Below are 17,668 nucleotides of genomic sequence, written 5' to 3' on the forward strand. Positions count from 1 at the left end.
ATCGTCCTCAACAGCAGACTCACCGAAACCCGTCATCGACTTTCGGGAGGGCATGGAGACTATCCAGGGTAGGCGAGCGACTCGTTTTTTTTTTTGTTTTTTTGGGGGGTTTTTTTTCAATAGCATCTCACTTAAGACCTTTCTGGACAGGCAGATTCAATCTGGCAGAAACCAAAAAGTGAAGTAAGGCACTCAATGAAGTACTCATTAAATGCTTTCGAAGTGCTTTAAATAATTGTGAATCAAGGAATTTTGTTCCAATTTGTTTGGTCACACCATCTTTAGTGGTCTTCAACTAAAGACCCTCAATCAGAAGCCAGGTTCTGAGGTCTTAAACCAGGGGTGGCAAACTGCGGTCCTCGAGGGCCGGAGTCCTGCAGGTTTTATAGATTTCCCTACTCGAAGTGCAGCTGATTCCAATTAACAGGCTCGTTATCAGGATTCTGCGGAGCTTGCTGATGAGCTGATCATGAATCAGCTGTGTTGAAGAAGGGAAATATCCAAAACCAGCAGGACTGCGGCCCTCGAGGACCGGATCTCGCCACCCCTGTCTTAAACCAATGGCCGCCGTTATGGAAGCTAGTTTGAGTGGTCTTAAACCAAAGACCATATAGACAGAAGCTGGTTTCCGTAGGTCTTAAACCAAAGACCATTGATATCGAAGCCGTTTCTTACCGTCTTAAAGCAAAACCATCAATCAGAAGCTTGTTTCCAAGGTCTTAAACAATGACCATTGCTATGGTACTAGTTTCAGTACTCTAAAATTAAAACCCATCATTCAGAAGTTACAGTCTATGGTCTTAAACCAAAGACCATTGATATCGAAGCCGTTTCTTACCGTCTTAAAGCAAAACCGTCAATCAGAAGCTTGTTTCCAAGGTCTTAAACCAAGGACCATTGCTATGGTACTAGTTTCAGTAGTCTAAAATTAAAAGCCATCATTCAGAAGTTACTTTCTATGGTATTAAACCAATGATCATTGGTATGGAAGCTAGTTTTTAGTCATAAACCAAATAACAGCAATCAAAATATTGTTTCTAAAGTCTTAAACCAATGGCCAATGATAGGCTATAGGAGACAAAGGTGACCATTTTGCCTTTAAAATTTTGCAACCAATTAGGGAAGAGTATAAATGCATGTAGTTCCGTTGCAGTAGATTTTGCTTGGCTTGGATTTCTTAGGAAGTGAACCAGGTGGTAAACAAACCAAGTCGACAAACCATTAAATCGATTCAAGACGAGAGAACGCGACATATCGGCTAACACGTTTTTTTTTGCATCTGCCCGTCCAGATTAGTATTGGGACACCTACAGCAAGTGAAAAACTGAAAAGTTTCCAATTTACTGGGGAAAGTTTCGATACGATATTCGGGTCTGCGGATTTGTTACGTTTTTAAAAGGTCTCATGTCCAAATTGTGGTTGATTCTTTGATTGAGTAGAGTCCCAATACTTAAGAACCAATCGTTTCATTGATTTAATAATTCAAATTCCTGTTTGTTTCAAATATTCCTAAAAAAAAGCCGCAGCAGAGTCTTGTCAGCCAAAGCCCTGGTAGTTGGTTTTCCAGACCCTCCTTCTAAAAGCTGTTCCACCCTGTTATACTGCGGCACAAAAATACTCGAAATTGCGCCACCTCTGGAAAACAAAACAAAACATCGTATTTTACATGTTTACAACAGAAACTGACAATTTTGTCAGGGTGATACCAATCAGATCCCTTCAGTCCCATTGTCTCAGTCGTATTCACAGCGTCGTGTTCTTGTGGTCCATTAAAACCTGTTGAGGGTTAAGCGGGGGGAGAAAAAAAAAAAAAAGGAGCGCTAATCTTCCCCGGGCTTAAGTGGTCCTCAAAGTGGTATTAAGCCATCTTGTGTCATTGTTTTACAGCCTGAAAACAAAACAAGTCAGCGTTCATAGTAAACCTTGCGGTTCAATTAAAACGTGGGGTGGGCGAGGAGGCCTCACTGACGTTTCCAGGGAGCCATCGAGGGTCCGCGACAACAGCCCTAACGGGGGCCATTCAGGGTTCCTGGATCTTGGCGGCACTCGGGATGATTTGTGTTTTCAATAAGTGGAAAGTTTAGAAACTGCGCAAATGTAGTGCCGGGGTGTTAGCTCTTAAGTGGTGTAGTAAACGATATGATGGGTTTTTCTTTAATAAAACTGCTCAAAGCGACCGCGAATAAAAGTTTACAAGCAAAATAATGTTGACTCAAAGGTTGACGCCAATTACACAGTCAGAACAACGTTGGACGATTGGGGGAGGAGGGGATGTAACAATCAATTTCATCAGCTGTTTGAATAGCATAATTCAAACTGTTCCGACATTTGCTAGCTTCACCAAAAGACGACAACCTATTGATGTTTTTTTTTTTCCAGAAAAAGAAAAGATTTAAGCTATTATGGATGATAGTTTTTCGTTCTCTCTCTTTAGATTGGACCGAGCAATAGACTTGTCTGCATTATGTGTTTCCGAAAATGAGGATACACTGTCAATGTTCCACTTTCACAAAAAGAAAAGATTAAAGTTATTATGGATGATAGTTTTTCATTCTCTCTCTCTTCAGATTGGACCGAGCAATACACTTGTCTTCATTCTATATTTCCGAAAATTAGGATAAACTATCAATGTTACACTTTCACAAAAAGAAAAGATTTAAGCTATTATGGATGATAGTTTTTCGTTCTCTCTCTTTAGATTGGACCGAGCAATAGACTTGTCTGCATTATGTGTTTCCGAAAATGAGGATACACTGTCAATGTTCCACTTTCACAAAAAGAAAAGATTAAAGTTATTATGGATGATAGTTTTTCATTCTCTCTCTTTAGATTGGACCGAGCAATAGACTTGTCTGCATTATGTGTTTCCGAAAATGAGGATAAACTGTCAATGTTACACTTTCACAAAAAGAAAAGATTTAAGCTATTTAATTTTCTTTTTATGAGTATACCTGAGAATCTTTTACCACTGCTAGCATCTTCAGTGTTTTAATTTAAATGCTGTGTAAACGTGTTAATTTTTATTTAAAAGTAAATTTCTGTTTCCACAAAAGAGCGCAAGTTTTACATTTTGCTTTTTCTTCAAAACTTATACAACAAATTAAGACACTATTCAAAATATTACAATTAATTTCCTAAAAGAAGATATTCATCAATTTCTGACGAAATATTTTACTAATGTTTTTTTGTTTATAGCATCATTTTTTTCCACTTCATTTTCTTAACACATTTTTCATATTGCACTTTCTTAAAAAGAAAAGATGGAATGTTTTATTTTCTATTGAATATTGAGAATCACCGGTTTTAAATGTGATTAAATCGCTTCCTTTATACACCAAAGAAAATGTTGACGTTTCGCTCCCCGACTGTACCGAATGCGAATGAAACCATTAGCAAGGTTGGCCAAGATTTTTCCTCGTCATCGCATCCACTTTGTCCAAAAAGTACGACCGTGCGCTTAACGCGGGCCACTAAATAAACATTAACAGTGGTTTGTGTCAGCGCGCCGTAAAACGTTATAGAGCGGCTCCATTAAATATGAAGTGCATTGCTTGAAATAAAGACGGCTTCCCTGCTGTTACGAGCGCCGTGAATAATAATGTCACCGCACGCCGCTTTAGGAATTCACCCGGCTAATGTTACATCTCCACAAAAACGCCCTGGGGGCGTATGCAGGTAACCCCGCCACCGCCTCCCTCCCTCCCTCACGAAGCCGTTATTTTTAAAAGGCTCCATCTACGCGTAGCCTGCGGTTGCTCATCTAAAAGCTAATTGATTGCCGTTAACGGAGCAAAAAAAAAAAAAAAAAAGGCCAAAGCGGCAGAATATTCGGTCACTTTTGACATCGTCCCGCCCGTGCGCAATCGATCCGTTGGCTTCGTCGTCGTGATGCCTTTGAAGGGAGCCTTGTACATGCTTGCGGGCTTTTTGGATTCGCGTGGGAAGATCAATGGAGGGGGAAAAAAATGTAATATTAGCGATTGAATGTAAATAATTGCAACATTATTTAAAACGTGACCTTGATACCTTCTGTCGCGAGGTTTTTGTTGTTGTTTTTTGTTTGTTTGTTTAAATCAGACTGTAAAGCATTTGAGATAAGATATTTTTTGTAATCAATATATATATATATATATATATATATATAAAAGGAAAAAAAACGCTTTTTTTGATGAGTGTTTGCTTGTTATTTTTCCACACACACGGCTTCACTTCGCCGGTTATAGTAACTGCTTGCTTAGTCGCAACACCCTAGCTCCACCCCCTTCCGGTTGGCAACAAAGCGGCACTTGCCATTGGCCCAGCAGGTTTTGGGGGCGGGGTTAAGTGTCACTCAACGTGAGCGAGTTCAATAATTGATCTTTTTTTTTTATTTAAATTAAGAAGATTCCTCGGAACATCTGCTTAAAAAATGTTTTATGAGTCCTCAAAGTGATGTTGAGTCATTTTGTAAAATATTCTTGACTCATTCACTCACTCACTGATTGTGCAAGGCCCACAGAATATTGTGTAATATTGCTATAAAAGCATGGAACCGACCAAGAGAAAGATTAAAGTCTCTTCTTTCATCAGGAAAAAAATATACGTTTGTAACGGTTTCCATTTTGCAAAATTAGCATGATACGTTTCATCATTATTCACAAATCTGTTGAAAACGAGGAAAAACTGCTTATTGCAACATGGCCCTGGTTGATCTCTAATACTCTGCTGCCACCTGCTGGCCGTTTTTTTGTGATAACTACCATTGCTTGAAGCGACCTCTTCAGGTCAGAAGCTATATCAAAGCCTTCTGTACACTCCAGCATAAAAAAATAATAATAATAATAATAATAATTTATTTTAAAAAAAACAAAAAAAACACAACGTATAAATACGTCTTTGGGACCCTGGCAATATTTATAATAGAACGTGTTTATACGTTTTTGGGAGCAAATGAGTTAATCAGTGTTCAAACATCAATTTTGGTTCAATTCCACATTTTACAACCTTTGAGGCATTCGACTTTGCGCCGTATACTCGTCTACAGAACGAAAACAGCAAGTCGATTTTTCCAACACGGCAATAAAAGCTATGTCCAGTCACACTAATCTATTTTCATTTTCACACTCGCTGTCCAGCAGGCTTCAGGGTTAACACATCAAGGTTACCTCCCCCAGGGCCTGAAAGCATGTCATAATCACGTCAAAGAAGGCCTTGGAGCGTCTGCTAACTCGCGGCGGTTAAGGACATCTAATGAGGTGGGCAGGAAAACGGGCATCATTAATTTCAATCCCAGTTAATCACGTCTAACCTCACACGATGGCCTCGGCAAAAAAAAAAAAAAAAAAAAAAAATCGCTCGCTAATGACGACGGCGGGTGAAAATTACAAACACGGGAAAGGATTAATTAGACATTGGAACAAAATAACAAGCATAACTCATCATCATCAACAAGAACCCTCTTTTTTTTTTTTTTTTTTTCCAACCGATTAGCACTCCAGATATGTTGCAGTTCAAAATGACCCAAGTTTGAAAACCTCATTAAAAAAAACAAACAAAAAACTTGTTTTGATGATGAAACGTACTTTGGGTCAAATTGACCCATGATCATTGTCTGTATACAGGGTTGAGCTTATTCTGCTGGTCTGTATTTTATTTATTTTATTTTTTTGATGACTCAAAATACAACAGGTCAAAATGACAGATGAACTCGGGTCAATTTGACCCAATCTTTCTGGGTTGTTGGGTCAAAATGATCCGCTGCAACAAAATCAACATTTAATAAGTGAGGATTTTTCAAACAGGTCAATGTGACATGCTACTGTAAAAAGCCAGACAAATCGTCGACATTTTCAAATTGGTCACATCGACCGTTATCGATAAAACGGATTTATTGAATTCAAATGATTTATGAGGATTTAAAAGATGGGACAAATTGGGCTGCTGTGGTAAAATCAAGATAGATTGTGCGACGATTAAGAAATTACTTAAACTGTCGGAATAATATCTTGACAAATCATGGTGCTCGTCAAATGGGTCAAATTGACCCGTTGTAAAAAAAAAAAAATCAAAACAAATTGCGATGCTTTTAAATTGGCCCGTGAAAATTTTGAAATGGGTTCTATTGGACTCATTGTAGTAAAATCAAGATGAATTGCGAGGATTGTAAAACTGGGTCAAATTGACCCGTTGTAGAAAAGTCAAGACAAATTGTGACGATTTTAAAATGGCCTGCAAGAATTTTGAAATGGGTTCCAATGACCCTTTGCAGTAAAATCAAGATGAATTGCAAGGATTTTAAAACTGGGTCAAATTGACCCGTTGTAGAAAAATCAAGACAAATTGTGATGGCTTCAAAATGGCCTGCGGGAATTTTGAAATGGGTTTCACTGACCCTTTGCATTAAAGTCAAGATCAAGTGCAATGATTTCAAAAATTTCAAAAAAAATACACAAGTTGATATATTTGTATGTTTCCATTTAGCAGCAATTAGCATTAGGATATAGCTGAGTCCCATCATTATTCACAAATCTGTTTAAAACAGTGGGGGAAAACAGCTTTTTGTAACATGGCCCTGGTTGATCTCTTATACTCTGCTGCCACCTTCTAGCCGTTTATGTAATAATTACCGTTGCTTCAGGCATGCTCTTCAGTTTAGAGGCTGCATCAAAGCCTTCTGTATGCTCTAGCATAAAAAAAAAACATAAAAACGTATAAATACGTCTTTGGGACCCTGGTAATATTTAGAATAGAACGTATTCATATGTTTTTGAGAGCAAATAAGTTAACAAAATGACAAGTTCAAAGAATAAATGATGAGCCATATGTGAGGAAGATTTAAAATGGGTCAATCTGACCCGCAACTGGTCGGTTGGCAGACTGATTCAGTTTGCATTCGATGAACCAGAAAATGTAATTTTTTTTTCATACACATTCATAAATTGTGGGATATATTTGACCAGATAATAAATCTATTAACGCGAGGGTATTTTACGACTCTCCTGTGGGCTGTGGGGCGAGCAAGCTACCGGCCTTGGAGGTGGTCCGCCTCAGATTAGATGGCGACGTTACATATTGTATGTCACGGAATGATAAACGAGCGGGACACATTTGCTGGAAGGCGAGGCTGACTTTAGCCGTGGTTATCAGCTGTGGTGGTGGTGGTGGGGGCATAAGGGGTGGGGCATCAGGATAAGAAGGGGGTGTGGAGTGGGGCGGGGTCAGATAGGGCTCCCAAGTCAACGCCAGTGAGGACCCCCCTGGCCAACCTCGAGTATGAAACATTCAAGAATTTCCAGCATTTTGGACCTCTTGCGGGTCAAAGTGTGCATGCCAAACAAAACAAAATGCTAACAGAACGCTAACAAAATACGACGGCATGAAATGAAGGCATTTTGCTACCGTTTCTCAAAAGACTCATTTTCACGCAACTTGGAGGGATGTCACTTTTTCAGGGAAGCCATTTTGAAAATGAAACGTAGAGAGACGAAAACAAGTAAAATCTTTCGCTAATGTTTCCCCTTCAGTTTAACAGAATGTGTTTAGCTTAGCTTAGCTTAGCTTAGCGGCTAGCTGCAGCTAGTGGCTAGCCACTAGCCGCTAAATCTGGCAACAGGTGTCTTATTATATACATAAGGTCAGTGTCATTTTTAAGCATTCTTAATTCGTGTTTGAAGTTGATTTTATGATCATGGGAGTCATCCTGAAAATCAATCGTAATTATGTTTTTTTTCTCGGGCTCTGAAGACCCCAGCCTCAACTCCAGTCAGGAAGACGAGTGAGTCCACCACGCGCTGCCGGGAACAACTTCAAAATAAAATACCGTATTTTCACGAAATGCTGTAGTAGCATTTTTTTATTATTATTATTTTTTTTTAATCGAGGTACAGTACTCGAATTACACGAGGACTCGTTTCAATTTGAGTCAATACGCAAGTGATTAGGGGCGGGTGTTACAGTGCCCCACGAGAGATAAATACTTTATGGGGCAAACTTGGCGATGCCCTGAATTTGTCCTAGCAACAACAAGCTCGGTTAAAAAAAATAAATAAATAAAACAATCATAATGGGAGCAGTCAGAGAAAAAGTGACAATCCCCCAGAAAGCCAAAGTGAAATCAAAGCAACCCTGAGAGCACTTTGGTCCGCAGCAGGCTTGTGGTGTGTTGGAGGTAGAGTGACACTTTGGGCCCTTCGCTACACTTGCGCTCCATTTTTACCCCGCTGTGCTTCAACTTGACATGTTTTCTTGAAGCATCTCGAGGTGGAAAATGCATCGGGATTTTTATTTTTTTTCTTCTTCTTCTTCTTAGGGTGACACAAGCTTCAACCGATCGACGTTTCGGGGATTGGCCATGTCTCCAGAAATGTTTTAAAAAAAAAATTTACCCTGGACACCAGTTTCACCAATCTATACGGACACCTCTATCGTTACAGGATGCACAAAAAAAAAAAAAAAAAAAAAAAAAGTATCAAATTCCCGTGCTTTAACAAACTCCTACTAGGGAACTTGCCCAAATGAACCCCAATGAGAATTAGGCAGATTGAGAACAATAAATTTAAAAAAAATAGCACCCCACACCTGTTTGAAAAACAGGACGCTTGGAAGGTCTCAAGGACCCGTGTCCCAAAAATGAACATTTTGGTTTGAAGCAGCTTTTTTTTGTGTAGATTTCAAGGCTTGTTCTTTGATAACTTCTGAGTTGCAATTTGCCCAAAATGAGCCCCAATCAGAATGAGGTATCCGAGATAGATGGCGACCGTGAATTAAGCTGTCAAATGCAGGCAAAGTGTGGTGAGTTACAAGTGAATATTTGGAGGATTTGGAAATAAAAATTCATAAGAAAAAAATACATCTGTCCCAATACTAATTTGACCGATAAGGGCAAACTTTGCTAAAGACACCAATCATAACCGGACGAAAAATTTACTCATTCACTGCCAGTCCTGTTAAAATGGATTTTTGACGTAAATAGCCGTCAATGGCAGTGAATGCGTTACGTCTCGAGAACACACGCACCAGATTAAACAGGAAGTCGGCCATTTTGACTTGAATCATCCATTTGGGGCCATTTCTAGGTCTGTTAATTTGTATTCATTTGGATCAATTCCCAATTAGGAGTTCTCTCAAATGAGGTCCAATCTGAAACAGGTACCCGATCCTAGACAGATAGGCGAGCTAAATTGTGAAGATTTTTTATTTTTTTTGCCTATGCCGTCTAATGTGGCGTGATAGGTTGATGATAATTTAGAAGTGCAGATAATAAGGGTGCAGAGAAACAAACAAACAAACAAAAAATCTGCTCCGATACACAAAAATTGGCATGCACACACGCATACCCAGCGCCGACATGCCCAACGCATGCAGTCGGGTATGTTTCCCCCAAAATCGATACGCGGCCTAATTGCCAGCGAGAGCAATTAGCCCGATAACTATCGTCTGCCGTCCTTTAGCCGCCGCGCAAGAGCGAGCGACGACTCTCCAGCAAACCCGCCTAATTCCTCATCCTGCGGGCTCATTATCTCGCCAAATGGCGCTCGTGTAGGAGGAGCAGGTGTCGGCGGCGCGGCGGACCGATTGTTGGGTGAGCGTCGGTTTGACGGAATTAAGAGGGGAAAAGCGGGAGCAGGCACGCCGGCTTAAGCCAAGAAAAGGGCGGCTGCTGGAGAAGAGATAGCTCGGTTTCCACCGTCCCCTTGGTAATGAGGTAGTTTGTATAAAAAAAACAATAAAATTAAAAACAAAATCTAGAAAATCCCCTTTGTTTAGCTCATAAGTGTAAAACTGAAGGCCCCAGAACCAAGTCCGACCCACTGCAGCACTTTAGCTTAATAACGGACGTCTACTTCATGTTTCTCTCTTTACGAGTTGGTCTTCTATTTTCATTTCTTCAGCAGAAAATGGACGATAGGCTACCCCCAAAAAATTTGAAAAGGAACATTTGCAAATGCCAAATAGTGAATATGTGGTAGTTCCTTGTAATATGAGGAGGTGACCCCGCTTTGATATGATTTTCACAGTCATTACGATGTCGAAAATGAGTTTGCCAACCCTGGTTTAGCTCATCAGTGTTGAGCACCTGCGAGGACCAAAGTGCCCAGTGGGAGTGGCAGTCGAATTAACGTCAAAAACATTTTACAAAGAAAATATACACCCTTAACCTTCCCTCCAATGGGGGAACTTAGACGAAACGTGTCCTGCTACATTACCATCCACGTTTTTTTTTTAGTCTGCTGTTGGCCTCCAAGCTTCCCTTTGATACTATTTGACTCCGCTTACAGCTTCTGCTGTGCGGAAACACCCTTCCAGTAGTCTAAAATGTCATGAAGGTCCTCGTCCTTGGCGAACTGCACCTTCTTGCGCAGAGCGTGGCCCGCCGCGATGTAAGACGCTTCCTCCCGGGGGCTCTTCTTATACGGGCGAAATCGCTCCCAGATGCGCAGTGTGCTCTCCGACGAGTACTCGGGACTGGAGGAGTATCCCGAGTTGTAGTGGTGGTGGTGGCGCGCGGGCGACAGCTGCGCGTAGACGGCCGTGGCATCCCTCTTGGAGCGGCCAAGTGGTTTAAGGAAGGACGCCTTCTGGGCCGGCGAGGGCGACTCGCTGCCGCCCTCGTAGTAGAGCGCGGGGAAGGAATGGCGGTGTTCCGAGCTGTGGTAATCGGGCTGAACCTCCAGGTGGTGGTGGTGCAGCTGCTGCTGCTGCTGCTGCTGCAGACCAGGACTTGGACCAGAACCAGACGCCCCACCTCGACCTCCATTTCCGTTACTACACGCCATGCCACCGCCATTCATGTTCACCCCGCCGGCCCCGTTGACGCTCCCCATTCCGTTGCAGCCCCCTACTCCACTACGCACCGGGCTGCTTTTTTCCGACGGGTACTTGGGCGGGTCGCTACGCTTCTCAGGAACATCTACACTGAACACCCGGCCGCTCTTGACCGGTCCGCCGGCGGCAGGGGCTCCACAACGGTTCTTGGACATAGCGGTGTCTGCACTCAACTGCCTCTGAAGGGGCCGCACCGCATTGGCCGGGGGCGGGTCACGGTACGGAGGGGAAAGGAACCCACCACCGCTAATCCCCGGTCGCTCGGACAGGGGCATCACCAGGGGCACCGGGGCCATGGATGGAGGAAGAGGCTTCTGGTGTAGCTGAGGATGAGCTTGAGGGTGTGGAGGGGCTTGAGCTTGAGGATGGGACTTTGGGTGCACCTTTGGGGAAGAGGCCATGACTTGATCTCCTGAAGCGAGAGGCAGGAGGTTCCGCGGATGTGACGTCACGCAAACTGGAGGTTGCGATGGGACATTTGCATTCTCCGCAGCATTAGAGGAGGCATCCAGTTTTAGGGCATCAATGCAGTTGTTGATGATCTGGTTCACTTTGTCCACCTCCTTGGCGATGGTGGAGATCTCGGACGCCGAGCCGCGGCCATCGTCATCGGAATCCTCCGCAACGTCCGCCCCGTTTTCAGCTCCAGCGCCTCGCATATCCAAAACGACCTCCCCACCCGCGCTCAGCGCAACCATCTCCCCCTCGCGGCCCTCCCCAACCCCTCCTTCAGTCCTCACGTCCATGTAGCTCCCCTTGGCGCCCATGGCCTCAGAAAAGGCGCTGGCCATCTTTTCCACCTGCGGTAAACTGGAAAGGCGGGAGGAAGTGGTGTTGGCCGAGCCGTGGAGCATGCCTGTGCTCGAGGAGGCCGACGGGGGCAGCTTGCTGCCCGCCGCCCCTCCGTGGTGGTGCTGGTGGTGGGCCTGATCTTGGAGGCGCTGCATGGCCGCTAGGTCGTTGGCCACTGCCGCTGCCGCCTCCGGACCATACCTGAGGGGTGACGATATCCCATTTCATTATTTGCGTTTTAAACGGCACGCATTCCGTGAGTGACTTTTTAATTTCTTGTATACAAATATCTGGATCCACAGACTTCAAGTGAAGCAGAACCACTATCATGTCAAAGCTTAATCTTCATCTCCTAAACATTTTTTTTTGTCTCCTGAGCCATAATTAGTTAAAGGCTGATGGTCAAGATTACACTCAGTCACACTCGAGCCTTGTCATCTTCCTTGATCTGATACAAGATATGATTATATTTATGATCCTTCTGATTTGAAAATTGGAGAATTACTCAAGATTTTTAACTCATTAGCTTGTCTGTGATCCAAATTTAAGCAGCCAATTTACACATGAAGTTGTTGGTGAAAACTGATGATGATGATACCGTTAATCATCAAAATTTTCATGACTCCTTTTCTAGCCGGCACCCACTTTTGGGCTCTGACCCTAAATTTAGAACAGAGTGATGTAAGAGCTCCCATACCTCATCTCCAGAATAGTTTTCTTCACACTCAAAGCTTTCTCCTTCTCCTCCTGGATGCGTCGCCGTCGGAGGCAATAGTAGACGCAGCCCAGTACGATGACCATCCCGAAGAGACACCCCAGAATAGTCATGATATAGTGCGTAGTGGTGGACGGGTTGCTGCGGGGGTCTGCTGGTCCCATAGCCCGCGTGGTGAAGGATAGGCAAGTGTGGTTGTAGCGCTGGGATTTTCCAACCGAGGCAACGCAATAAGTGTAGTTGGTGTGTGGCCGGAGTTTATCCAAAGGGACCACCTCTCTTTTGTTCTTCAGAGGCATGATGTCCGCCACAAAGGTGTGGTTGTACTGCGACATGACGTACATCTTGCTGTAGGGTCGCGGTATCTGCACCACCACGGAGGCGCTAAAAAGGGACACGGTCTGGAGCTTCATTGAGATCTGGTGGTTGTAGGTCGGGTCAGGGGTGGACGAAAAGCTCGGCTGGGGGTAGAGGCCAGGGTCCAGGTTGTCCAAACCCATACCGGAGCCATCCAGTTCTGGGCCGCTCGATGAAATGCCCGGAATGATTACGCCGTCGTGACACCGGGTGGAAAGGATTACTCGGGCGTTCCTCCCGTGCCCCGGTGAGGGTCCCAGAAGGGGGTAACTATTGAGCTCACGGGGGGTCTCGCACTGCAGGCGGTCGTAGGTGTGCGTGACGTTGTTGAAGGCTTCCAGCCAGGTGAGAAAGCTGTATAGGTCGCAGCCGCAGTGAAAAGGGTTCCCGGCCAGCTCGCACACCAGCAGCCGGTTGAGGACCGTGAAAGTGGACGGGTCGAGGCGGGCCAGCTTGTTGGACGACAAATCCAGGCTACTGAGGCTGGGGCTCTCCCAGAAGGCATTGGTGGCGATGACCTCAATGAGGTTGTGCTGAAGGAAGAGGCACTGCATCCGACCCAGGCCTCGTAGCATGCCCTCTGTCAGGTTGGTCAGCTTGTTGTAACCCAGCTGGAGAACCTGATAAAAACACAATACGGGAATGTGTCACGATCTTTGTTTCAACAACACAAAATAGACCAGCAGTGCAAAACCTGAAGGTTGGCCTGTCCGGCAAAGGCCCCGTCCTCGATGTAGCTGATCTCGTTTTTGGTGAGGTTGAGGTCAGTGAGGTTGGTGAAGCGGTACATGGAGGTGAGGAGCACGGCCTTCAGTTTGTTCTCGTTCAGTCGCAGGTCGTGAACCTGTAAGGCAAATTCAATCAAATCGCCTGTCAACCAAATGCGTTCGAGAATATTTTCAGCAACCACCGACAGTGACCTTTATTTTAGGGGTTCATTTCGCTCTTTGAGGTGCTTCGGTATGCTTCGAGGCCTAATCAAAGCCTCGACCACAAATTCTACTTATAATCGCCAGTCAAACTGTTCATCAGTCAATCACAGGTAAAGATTACAATATCTGCTGTCTCTCATGCATGTAGCAACCATTCTTAGCTCACGAGATCCTACAAGATTGTGTGTCCTCACGGTTTGAATACCTGACAGGTTGGCTGGAGCCTATCCCAATTGATTACGGCAGAGAGGAGAGGTAAACCCTAAAATGGTCACCAGTCTATCATAGATGAAGATCACAATAGCTGGTATCTCCTGCCCTAATCGGACCCAGCCCTGCTTAGCATCTTAGATCAGAAGAGATCTCTGGCTCATGTGTCCCTAAATTAACAAAAGAAGGGGGCTTTGAGTCTAGACCGAAATTCTATTACTAATTGGTAAAGAAAAACACAGACATAAAGAAATCAGAGTTTAAGAGGTCGCAAAAGCAGAGCAAGCTACTGACCGTGCTGTTGATATGTTGGGGTATGGTCTCGTATGGAGGCTGGTTCTGACTGCAAATCGCCAGCCAAACGTAGCCTTTGTCCCCCTCGATTAGCCAGCAGTCTCCGCTGACCACAGTGGGAAGCCGGAGGAACAGCAACCCCGGGAGGAGCAGGAGATAGAGGAGCGCCATTATCAGGACGGAAAGTCGAAAATAAAAAAAGCCGGAGCTCGGAGGATCTTGAAGGGGGCTGTGGTAAGGCGCGAGAAAAATTGGGTTCGTCTTGGTGGCGATTAGAAAGCGGCTTCCAGTATCGTCCCCATTTTAGGTGTTCCACATGCAGAGGTTCTGGAGACGGTCCCGCCAGCTGCTACTCATGGCCTCGGAGCAGGCCACACGTTCTGACCAACCCGGAGAGTCCACAGCCCGGTCTAGCAACAGAGAGAACATGACAAAATGTATTAACACTTTGCTTGTATACATTTTCATTCACGAGTTTTCACTAATCTCCCATAACGGCACAAAAAAACTCACTGGATTTGTTGAAGTCACTTTTCAGAAAAATTGTGACCAGAGTGCTTGGACAGTTCACTAAATCAACACTGAAGCCCGCGCGCTTCGTTGCAATGGCCTAGCTCCGCCCCCCAGTTGTCTCGTTAACGAAAGCTGTACACAGCTTCACCCCCGCTTATACCCCACCACTTACAAAACAGAGCAATTTCAACCAGAAAAAAAAAAAATGTTAAGTGCGCTGTAACTGTTTGTCCTTTGTGGATTTTCATCCAAGATTGGCACAGAGCTTTTATTGAGACACTTGGCAAGTGTTTTAGAAAAAAAATGAATCCACATTGCGTGTTGTTGAAATTAATCTGAGTTTCAGAATCATGTCAAGCGGGAGGGTGGGGGGTGGGGGTAAAAAACAAAAAACAAAAACAAATCCTGGCAAGCTAATCCCTTCAGGGTAAAACTAAATCCATTAGTGGCTACAAATGTACCATTAAAACTCAATAAAGCCTGCAGGTTAAAACTAATTTTAATGGAAAGCTGGCTTTTTACACGGGCTAATTATTCACCTTCAACATATCGCAGGCACACACGTGTTTACATACCGCGCGGCGCTAAAAATGCAAATGGCGGCCACCGGGAAGGCATTATTTTTAAAAATTTTTTAAATGTATTTATTTATTTTTATAAATTTTGGAACAAGGAGGACAGGCTAAGTGGCAACCAGAGGAGGCTCCTTGTAATTTGCATGTTTTAACAGGACGCTTGCTGACATTTAGCTGTTTACCTTCCTTGCGGGGATTAGCCGCGGATTAGCCGCTAATCCGCCGTAAAATATGATGAGAGTCATCGTGGCGATGCAGACTTTTTTTTTTTTTTTTTTTTTAATAGTTTAGATTGCCTCCCGCAGCGCAGTTGAATGACAGCAGGACGAGATGACGACGGAGAGTACAAGAACACTCCAGAAACAAAGTGACTCAATCGCTTCTGATATTTATTGATACTTTTGTGGATCCTCTTTCTTTCCAAAAACCGTTGCCGTCCTCCGCCCACACACACTGCCACACTTGGACCTTGCGTTTATGGATTAATAAAACAAGGATTGGATGTTCATTTCGAACTTGGCCAGATCCCAACTCACACGGGTTAATGATTCGAATCTTCGTACTGAATCAGGAATCCCGAGTCCGGGGTCTACCTTGACTTGGCATCGCACGAGTCATCTGCCGGGGCTGATGCTGACTACACAAAGGTGAGTTAGCAGACCCACAAAAACAACGATGACTCAGATGATTCAGCGTAATCGGGACACTGATTCAAGAAAATTGACTCACTGGAAACATGCAGGAAATTGATGATTTGGAGTGTTTCCGATTACACGCCAGTCCAAATCCAGTTTTTTTCATTTTAGGCAGCTGGCTAAGGTCAAGAATCTCCTATCTCAGCAGCACTTAGAAACGGTAATCCATGCCTTTTGTTAGCCAGTCCTCCCTCAAGCGTCCCCAGCTTGTCCAAAATGCTGCTGCTCGTCTCCTAACTGGTGCCCGTAAGAGGGAGCACATAACCCCTATCCTGGCCTCTCTTCACTGGCTGCCCATACAATTTCGAGTCAATTTTAAGATTCTTTTATGTTTTTAAATCTAAATGGTCTTGCCCCACCGTACCCCGCTGAGCTCTTGCACCCCTACGCACCTGCCCGGTGCTTCAGGTCAGCAGACCAGCTAAAATTGGAGGTACCGAGGACAAAGCGGAGGCTTAGAGGGGATCGAGCCTTTGCAGTTGCCGGTCCCTCTCTTTGGAATGACCTTCCGCAATATATTTGGCAATCCCCCTCTTTATCTACTTTTAAAAAACATCTTAAAACCCATCTGTATTCTTTGGCTTTCGGCGTACCATGAAACTTAACATTCTTTTTGGTGTTTTGTTGGTGTGTGCTGTATTTTGTGTTATGAATCTGATGTTTCTCCTATTTATTTATCTGCGTATTGATTGATTTATTCACTCGCCTACTTCTTGTTATTAATTTACTGATGTAAATTATAAATAAAGTGGAGTTGAGTTAAGCAAACTCAGCAGAAACACAGTCGACTCCATTAGGTGAATTCAGTTGGATGACTTACTTGATAGTGGTAGTTAGTAGATTATTGATGGCGCACCGGAAATATGACTCGGATGATTATGTTCATTGACTTAGGTCAATAGACTCATCAGAAAGACCACAAGCTAAGATTATTAACTCTTTGACTGCCAAACGTTATCCAAAAAAAACCCAACGGTGCCAGCCGATTTGGAGCATTTTCACTCATCTTTCAAAGCAAACAGAATATTGTGCGGTATGACAACATAAATATGGTGGACACGATATAAAAGATTGGATTCCATTCTTTCATGAGAAAAAAAAAAAGTATGTTTTTACTTTATTCCGTTCTTTAGTAATCAGCATTTGAAATGAGGTCATTTGAGTGACATGAGTGAAAATACAAAAATATTAAGAGGAAAACAAGCTTTTTGTGAAAAGTACATTTTTTTGCACAACAGTGACTTTGACACTAATATTTTTTGTTTGGTGACAAGGCAGCGCAGCACAAGACGTTGCGCTGAGAAACCCCCCCCCAAAAAAAACACGTAAATTAACGTTTTTGGCAGCATTCATGAGGATTTTAGAATACGTCATTACACGTTTTTGGCTGTCAAAGAGTTAATGGGTGACTAGTTTGAGTCCGCAAACTCACTAGAAACACCGCAAACTCAGATGGTTCCGATCAATCGGTCAGTCAACAGATATTCGAAAAAGTGAAGATGATTCCGTTGAATCTTGACACAAACTCAGTTGGCAAACACGGCGGAACCACTGCAGATACAAATGTGACAGGCCCATCTGTCTGCTTTCGAATAATCAAATCAAATCTTTTTTTTTTTTTTTTGCCCACCCCTGGTCTACTCCACCTTGTCATCAGTGTATCAGCCGCATGCCGCGATGACTTGATGCCAAGCGGAAAATAACGGGCGCGCGAGTGACGTCTGGAAGTTGTTGTTTTCGTTTCTCCCGATATGACAACGGTGACATTCATTCCGCCTGGCC

The 17,668-nt window shown here is 43.7% G+C and overlaps 1 protein-coding gene across 5 annotated transcripts in view; it reads right to left on the minus strand.

Moving 5' to 3' along the window:
* Nucleotides 1–1,450: 1,450 nt before the first annotated feature.
* LOC144020883 (protein phosphatase 1 regulatory subunit 29-like) overlaps nt 1,451–17,668 on the minus strand; it is a 107,690-nt gene continuing 91,472 nt past the window's right edge. For all 5 annotated transcript variants that reach the window (XM_077524757.1, XM_077524755.1, XM_077524754.1 and 2 more), the window contains 4 exons: nt 14,104–14,513; nt 13,362–13,511; nt 12,293–13,287; nt 1,451–11,796 (listed from right to left, as the gene is read on the minus strand). In XM_077524757.1, the coding sequence (XP_077380883.1) occupies nt 10,251–11,796; nt 12,293–13,287; nt 13,362–13,511; nt 14,104–14,274 (2,862 nt within the window). In that variant the 5' untranslated portion in view covers nt 14,275–14,513 and the 3' untranslated portion in view covers nt 1,451–10,250. The remainder of the gene's footprint in view (nt 11,797–12,292; nt 13,288–13,361; nt 13,512–14,103; nt 14,514–17,668) is intronic.

Source organism: Festucalex cinctus, chromosome 6 (assembly GCF_051991245.1).
Source record: "Festucalex cinctus isolate MCC-2025b chromosome 6, RoL_Fcin_1.0, whole genome shotgun sequence".
Taxonomy (NCBI): Eukaryota; Metazoa; Chordata; class Actinopteri; order Syngnathiformes; family Syngnathidae; genus Festucalex; species Festucalex cinctus.